Source organism: Centropristis striata, chromosome 19 (assembly GCF_030273125.1).
Source record: "Centropristis striata isolate RG_2023a ecotype Rhode Island chromosome 19, C.striata_1.0, whole genome shotgun sequence".
Taxonomy (NCBI): domain Eukaryota; kingdom Metazoa; phylum Chordata; class Actinopteri; order Perciformes; family Serranidae; genus Centropristis; species Centropristis striata.
Window position 1 is genome coordinate 16792931 of NC_081535.1, and position 8889 is coordinate 16801819.

The 8889-nt window shown below is 39.1% G+C and overlaps 1 protein-coding gene across 2 annotated transcripts in view; it reads right to left on the bottom strand.

Moving 5' to 3' along the window:
- The window catches only part of gpsm1b (G protein signaling modulator 1b), a 29959-nt gene that overhangs the window by 2106 nt on the left and 18964 nt on the right, over positions 1-8889 (bottom strand). Inside the window, exons 9-12 of one of the 2 annotated variants that reach the window (XM_059358247.1) lie at positions 8653-8767; positions 6860-6930; positions 6566-6736; positions 915-1074 (exon numbers count right to left, since the gene is read on the bottom strand). In XM_059358247.1, coding sequence (XP_059214230.1) covers positions 915-1074; positions 6566-6736; positions 6860-6930; positions 8653-8767 — 517 coding nt within the window. Of the gene's footprint in view, positions 1-914; positions 1078-6565; positions 6737-6859; positions 6931-8652; positions 8768-8889 lie in introns of both variants that reach the window. The other variant, XM_059358246.1, reaches the window with a different exon arrangement.

Consider the following 8889-nt stretch of genomic DNA (forward strand, 5'->3'; position numbering starts at 1 on the left):
ATATGGAGGACCAGAAAATGCTGACCAATCAGAGCAGACTGGGCTTTTTTCAGGAGGGGAGGCTTGAAGAAGTAGGTGCTATAAGGTGTGTTTCCACTATAGTCCAATACCCGGAATGAGGCTGGTCTCCCTCACCAAAACGCCCCTAATTTGAATGTGAGCCAGCCCTAGCAGCCGTTTGCAGGGTCATTTTTTGGCCCTGTCAAAGAGCAGGGCCTTTTTTCTCCCCTGAAAAAAGCCTGGTTGCTGATTGGATAGAATGCTAAGCGGGATGTGACGTGCTTATGATCAGCAGCAGACACTTTGTGTACAGTTAGCATGCTTGTTTGTTTACAATAAGTGACGGACACTGTACAGTTAGCGACGATGGCCGCAGTTGTTGTGCGTGCTGTTGCTAATCGATTACGCGATGATCGAAAACCATACTTCACCTCTGGAGTGTGGTAAATCCCTCTGGGGCCTTTATTTGTAATGGAGATATGCCGTTTGAGAGGGCGTAGCCTGAAACTTTCCCAGTTGCAACTTTTTATCCTAATCTGAAATATGCATAAATACCAGTGTTGCTAGCCATTACTGACTTTAAAGTGTGTTTCATTTGGAGAAGAAGAAAATCAAATATAAAAAATCAGTAATACTATCAACTGAGTCTTTAATTAATTTGTTGCATGTGGTCATTGGGTTGCATTCATTCAGTCAATGGCATCGACAGGAAACTGACTTGCAATGAGTCAGTCATTAAATATGGATGGTGGGTCGAGGGTTGAAAAGTCCTATAATGTTGCATCTCAGACGGACAGTGAATAGAGGTGCAGCAGCTGGGCAGTATCAGAAAAATAAAGTGTTTTCCAAACATTAAAGTCATTAAAACAGCCAATAAAGGACTTAGAGGTATTCGAACACTGTTCTCAACCAACCTATCATGTCGTTCAAGGATGGCACGGAGTTTGCAGCGCCTTCTCCGTTGTCTCCATTCTGTGGCTCATCAAGATGGCAGCGCTGGTCATCCATGCGGCTGCTCTGGAACTTGCTAAGGAGGTCAAAGAAGCAGTCTTCATCGGAGGGGTCACGGCCCAGCTTCTGAAAGAAGAATGACAAGTTAGTAAAACAGTGTTAATTATGATCAGGGATATGGATAATAGAGGAGGAATTCTGCCCTGATTATAAGCTTGTCTCTTATTTTCATGAAACATGATCTGCAGATAAAATCATTTAACTCGATGAAATTATGAGTCACAGGAGGATTTTGAAGGTGTCCAGATTGTGTAAGAGACAAATAATGAGATTAAATCACATGGGAATGCCTACCTTGGCCTAGATACTGAAGGTGGAACAATATCACAAAATGTCATGTAAAAATAAACAGCCTGTATTTAAGTGAAATGGCCCACATAGTGAAGCAAATGGAAATATCAACAGATACAGCTGTAGCCACCATAGAGCATGTTGATCAGTTAATATTATATGATGTTTTGGTATATTTAGTTTATAGACCTAATAGGACAAACGTGACAAGTTACTATAAAAAGTTTTCATTGGTTTAAACTTTCACACATGAGCAGTGGCAGCTGGAAAAGAGAATGTGACTCTAATCAATGATTAGTCAATCAATGAGCAACCACTGACTGACTCACTGAATGCTATTAATACGTTTCATCCTCACAGCTGGTCAGCCTCTGATTCTGCTGCTCTCAGTGTTTGTTTTGAGAGAACATTGAGGGGTGGTCACTCTCATCACACACATCTCACCGTGTCACAGTCGAGTTAATGTGTTTAAGGTTTGCAACTGAAGTGGATTATTAAGCATTAAAAATGTTTTAGCTACAAATACGCCGAGCCAGCAAAGCAGATGTGGAATTTATTATGTTTGACCAGCGCAACTGAAATATTCTGGCAATCAGACTGTGATAAGATACTGAATGAAAACTAATCTTGTGGACATGAGCTTTTTACTTTATTACAATAATGTTAAGCCAAAGTAAAAATAAACGGCAAGCAACATATACAACGGGCATAAAATAGAAAATATAATTTTGAAAATACCCTTTCATCTGCATTTTTAAACAAAACAATAAACTGAAAGTACGACAAAAAGCTGAATTCCTGTCTTATCCTCTCAATTTCAAGGGCTCTACTTAGAAATGCCTGTGGTCTGTTCCAAGAAGGGCTTTACAAAGAAAGCTGGATAACCCTGCAGACTAGAAACCACACACTCAAGACTTTTTTCAGGTCCACATTCAGACTTTTACGCAGCAAACCTAATCAGATAAATAATTATTCCTGCTGCTTGAAACAGGTTCCTTCTCACCTTTTTTCCCATAAGCTTTTAAACTGGGAAAATTTAATTAAGAGTTATAAGGATTTTTTTTTCTTTAACACCATACATCTCAAAGCAAGTTAGCCTGCGGTCAAAACTCTAAAAAGAAACCAATAAAATATCAACAAACAGTGTGAAATTCTGTGCTTAAATTATTTTTAAATTAATTAAGCATTAATTACTAATCAACTTTAAAAATTAAAATCTATAAAAACTATACACGAATAAACAAAAAGGTCAATTTCAAACATAATTGAAAAACAAACAATAAAGTATACTACATGAAGTTAAAAATAAATACAATGCTTTATTGATTTTTAATTAATCATGTCTTTTTAAACTGAGCTAAACGTTATTTAACTAAACTAATGATGGATTAGGACTCCTTTTAAGTAGTCATATTTGACAAGGCAACACGCTATTTAATAAACAACAATCACTACACTGCAAAACTATATTGATGATGCCAAAATATCAAGCAGACGAGCATTCACAGATCGAAAACAGTGCCCCCATTATTAAAGTCTCTACGTCCCTCCCCCGCCTAAACAAACTACTCCTTTTAACATTAACAAGTATTCTAATGTGCCACAGAGCCGGAAAATAATATGTGACACCTTTAACACCAACTAGTGGATGAAGTTAAAATCACTTTGCCTTACAGCAAGATGTGAAGTAGGTCAGCGTCAGCAGACACCTGATTTCACTCAGCTCTATTCTAGGAATCTTAACTCTTCTATTGCAACTATATTTAAAAAAAAAACAACTTATACTATATATATATCTATCATAAAAAAGTTCTCCACTACACTGCATTAACTTACTGGGAAAAAAGTAAAATAAAGTATATATACTGAGAGCAAAAACACACAAATACATACAAAATCACAAGTGAATAATCTAAAGGAAAAGAAAGTTAATAACCTCTGGTATCCTTCGCACCATGTTGCTATTCAAGCTGTAAAACATAAATGAAAGATCTTACCAGCAGCACTTCTCCTTTGTCCTCTATCTATCCCTCTCTCTCTCTCATGTCTTTCTGAGCTCTCTCTCCCTCTCGCTCTGTCCGCACGCCTGGCTCACACCTCCTTCTCCCCTTCTTTCACCCACCACTTCACTCTCTCTCTCTCTGCTCCCCTGCTGTACTCTACTCCCTCCCTCTAATTTCCTCTCCTCTTGCATCCCTCTATTCCAGCCTTCTTTTACCATCCACTCCCCTGTCTCTCTCTCTCTCTCTCTCTCTCTCTCTCTCTGTGGCTCTCCTGCAGGCCATTTTTGTCCCGTTCACCCACTGTGGGAAAACAACTCATTATGGGAAGCAGGGGGGTTGACCCTGTGGGGAGGGTAGCAGCTCTGTGATCAAGGTCACATTATCAGCAGAAGCGGAGAGCTGGGGGGGAACAAATGGGAGGAGGGGAGGAAAACAGGGGGTGGAAAGATGGGTGCAGGGGTACAGTCATGAGTAAATTGCATGCCAATGGTGGCAGCCAGCAGAGATCAACTACCTTCAAATGACAAGAACCAACACTGTCATCGCTCAATTCTTCCAAAGTTTTATAATGCACCATTGATAAGCAAGGACACGTTCCTACACGCACATAAAAAAAAATCTTCCATGGGATTGTTATTTACTCGCTCTGTGCTCACTAATCACTAATCAGCTGTGACTTATAGCAGTTTCTGTCCTTGGCCCCATGGTGTCTGTGTGGATCTCCTCAGTTTCCCCTTCTGTATTGTCCAATTAATCAAGTAGGCCAAAGGGACAGAACAAGAGAGAAAGGAACAGGGGATGATGATGATAGAGAGGGGGGGGGGGAGTTGTGTGTGCAGAAGAGAGAGGGGGAATGATTGTGTGAATGGAGAAGAATCAAAGACAAAGGCAGCTCTTCCTAGATTATGTCACCATTGTGCTTTCTGACCTCATGTGATCTTAATTAATTAAAACGGTGGATAACTTCAAGAAAATGTACAAAAGAAATAAAACCTAACCTCTAGAAATAACTAGTTCTACTACTATATGATACAAGAACAATGCAGTTTCTTTATCTTCATTGTCTTCAACTGCAACTGCAGACTTTTTGCCTGGGGCATGTAGTCTTTAAATGCAAAGTATGCAGGAATAGTCGCTTACCGCTTGTAAACAAAACTTGGCCCCATTCTCCTCCCAGGCTCAATAATTGTGACAACCCCCAAATTTAGGCGGCAGTCATACATTCGCAAATGTAACATTGGTGAATATTCGTTTGAAATGGCATTTGAACCAACTTGTAAAACTAAGGTTATTTTAATAAGCTAGCACCTCATGCACTTGCGTTACTGTAGACAACAGTGGGTGGCTAAAAATGAGAAGCTTGCTATTGTCTAGTGTTTCAGATATTAAGAAGAATGAGTGGTATATCTTGACAGGCTTAGTTATTGGGTGCGGATGCGGCTTAGCTAATAATCAACTGCCAATCAATTATCATACTCTCTATAGTAGCAAAACTGCTGTGCCCACGACTAAAAAACAAACATAATCCTGGAACACAGGAAAGAGCCTCTTTCACCTTTAGTACTGACCCCTACACCTTCTATTCGCATGCATGACTCGTGTGTAAGATAACAATTTGTACATTTAAAATACATTCACTTAAACTATAGAAATATATGTACAATATATTCTGTTGATGAAGACTGTGTAATATGGTCAATAGCTCTGGAAGAATTTTAATAAGTTCTGTTTTCAAGCCTGGAATGCCCTGCTTAGCCTGCTGCCCCCGCAACCCGGTCCCGGATAAGCGGACGAGAATGAATGGATGGATGGATATTTCCAAGGTCAACAAAGTTTAACTTAAAGCCAGCATGGATGAGAAGTCAACTGAAAATCTACGGTTCCATTACAAAACATCTGGCTGATGAAGACCATGTTAAATTATTAAAAAACAACAACACAAATGGCTTGGTGGGACTTGAGTTGAGAACGTTTTGTCAGCTACTGAAATTACAGACCAAGGACAGTCAATACTGATAGTCACGTGTCTGTCTATAAATCAAAGAACCTATAGCCAGTAGATTGAATTTCTTGCTTTAAAATGGGGCACTGCTGCTACATTAAACAAACGGGGCTGTGATATTGTGATAAACCAATAAGTTGTTTGTAGGTTGTTGCACCACAACCTGGTTTCAACTGGTTCACAGACACAGCTGGTTTTAAAACACTGGCAGATTTTGAAAAAGGGTATGTTTCTGTGTCATGAGGATTACCAGCATTTAGCTTTCTTGTCCCTCGTGATGCACTATCATCATGCAGCCCCGTAATTTTCACTCCTTTCTAGCATGTCAGCATGCTGATTACAACGATTAGCATTGTCACAGGACCAAGGCATGATTAGGTGCTGCGGGGGTGCAGAGTTTTAGGGATACAACAGCTGCGAAACAGCATATTCATTAAGAATCTAGTTCACAGCAAATGGAGTACTGTTGGCCTTTAATGAGAATACACCTTTACACTGTATCTGACTTCTAACATAATACCGTAAAACCACATGGGAAATTAAGGGAAATGTTCCCAATTTAATCTCTCTAATTTCTCTCATTTTCTCTTTAAAGCAGAAACCCTGAAGACATCTTAGACGGGGGATGAACAGACAAGGAGGGGAAGAATTGTTAGATCAATTCAGCAGTCAGCATTTCAGGTCCAATTGATGCTTTCTAGGAGATAAATGAAACCCTCTTTTCTCAGGTGGGCTTGCAGTGATTGAATTAAAAGGCTGACATACCTTAGATTTATGGCAAATGTGAACTGGGGCCTGTTATTACACATTGTGATGGGTTGCTCAATACTCTGAGGCATGAAATAAAATGTAAGGCTTCAGCAGTCTTTTTTTCTGTCGTCAGCAAAAAATAAAATGGAAAAAAAATCTATTTTTTATTGCTTTATCCTTAGGCTTAAGTCGCTTGAATTTTGATACTTCTGGATCTGGACACTATGTTACGGGTGCAGGAATGTGTGGTGTCAGAAAGTTTCAATTATCCATCAGTTCTAAATTGTTAAATAAAATGGGAAAACCTTTTGGAAATAGGCTTTTATGCAACACTTTAGTGGACTGATGAGTTTAGAATTATACGGTCGAGGTCAAAAATAGAAGTTAACAAGAATCTTTTAAGGAATAGTTCAAGATTTTGAACTAGTTGCTGTGAGTTCTGACGGACAAACCAAAAAAATGGACTGAAAACCTCTTTGGCGGAGGCAACAAAGCTACAGCTACTCACTGGCACTGGAGGCGGGACTTGCACAGTGATGTCATCAGTGTCTACAGGAGAGTCCAGCCACGGCCTTTCATCTGACGACTGGCTGTCAGGATAGCCTTTTCTTTTGCCCGGCTGTGACAGCTGACTCTTGGATCTCCTGGGTATACTTTCCAGGTCTTGGTTCTCACCGTTCTGCAGTAAAAGAACACATTGTTAGAGCGGGATTGATTGCCATTTTGGGGATAGGTGTATGGGCCACATTTACAGTCCAATTTATCTCTGGAGTGTCATACTGAAATGTGAGTTATAAATCACCTTATCTGAAGAGTATTTCCACAGTTCTACACTGTCCATGCTGTTTCTCTTGGTGAACTTGGGTCTTGCTCCTACAGAAGAAATGTATAAACAAAGGTAAATAAACGTTAGCAAAACTACTTAACTTACAACTGTAGATTCTCTCAAACAGATTCATCTAAAATTAAGTCAAGTATGCATGGCCCTCTGTCTTTTTTAGAAAGTACTGGTCCCATGATGTTCAGCGTGGACCTCATGTTCAGGCAGACAACCAAACAATCTGAATAAGAGCCTGTTTGCCAGCGCCGCACCAGACAAGAAAATGTAGGACATGGGTGTGAGTTTCTGCCTGAAGGAGGGTTCACAAAAACAAACATCATGCAAAAACCAGGCTGACTGTTCAGAGAAAGATTGTTTAGTTTCCCATGCTTAATTTTACTCAAATGCTGCCAACCATGTGAGTTGTAGGGAACCTACGATAACAATAATCAATGTTACGATCTGAGGATAATGTTGCAGACTGTGCTTTAGAGTCAAACCATCTCTCTGAGACTGGGGTAAAGTCAAGATCTTTCATCTTACCCCAAAAATGTGCACACCCGTCGATTGCTCTCACATTTAGCCTCAGTTCAGACATAACACAGACACTGTTGGCCTGTTATGTCTGTCTCACCTTAAGTTGGTTTTACCTTTAAATGGCCACCTTGTGTACATATACAGTATTCCAGTCAGCTTGCTTAAGCCCACATGTTATTTTTGTCAAACACAGAAGTTAAAAGAGCAAAATCTAAAAAATGTTGAAAAACAGATTTTGAAATATGCAACCTGCAGTTTTAAAGTGATTTATAAATGGTATTTTCATAAAATTCTCAGTCACATTTGCACATTTAAGTAATAATAATTATGTGAGCAATTTTGTACAGTTTGATGGCAAATTGTTTTTGTTACAATTTCTGTTAGATGGAAGGGCGAGTGCAGCTCCAGGACAGCTTCTCCTAACCACAGTGTGCAGAGTGCAAACAGATTCACAAACACCCACAAACACAAGAACACACACACAGTCAGGCCTTTTTCGTCTGCTGTGCCCTCTCCCTTGCCACGACTAGGAAATCTGAGTAACTTGCTTATACAATGTTAAAATGTAAGAAATCAGGTTACATAAATGCACATAAAACACATAAAGTAGACAGCAATAGCCCAAAGAGAACTCAAATCTTGAGTCACTATTTTAATTTCTTTGTTTGTTTACTTGTTGATTTTACCGAACCTGTGGTTGTATGTGAATTCAAACATGAATGTCATTAAAGAATTCCATTTAACAGTAAACCCAAAATTACTGGACTTTTGGCATTAGTTTAAAGTGTTATATATAAGCTAAATGATTATTTTATAAAGGACACTGTCAGTTGACATGACGATGTTTCTTTATGTCCACGTTGTTTTCAAATTATAATTGAAATACCTGACAATTTGATTTTTTAGAAATTAATATTAAAAAAGCTCTCCCTTTTAAAAAAAAGAAGCTCCAAACGACATGCAACACAAGCTCTTCAGCTACACTTAAGGACAAAGACCACAACTGCTACATTTACACTGGTATGTATACATTAAACTGTCTGCCAATCTCATTATCTGAACAACTATAATTAGTGGGAACAGTGACAATGTTGAGTTTTAATGAGATAGCCAAAATGAGAGGTTTCCAGTGTCATTCCATTATTAACATTCAATGTAGTTTCTATAACAAACGTACAGTCAATCAGGACTCTGTGTGGCTTGCATAAAAGCTAAAAAAAAACAACATTTAGAGTCACCTTGCATCTCAAACTCTGAACTGGAGGGTGAAAGGTCGCTCTCATTGACCCCCAGAGCCTCCATCAGTTGCTCCACGTTCATTCTGGCCGTCAGTTCCCCATTTCTGTCTCCAATCTGAGAAAGATATGAAGAGGTAGGGACAAAGAGACAAACAAACAGAGAAAGATCAGTCGAGTTAGTTTGAATGCAAGAAGCTTTGATTACTTATTTAATTACTACAGTTGTTAAAAAAAATC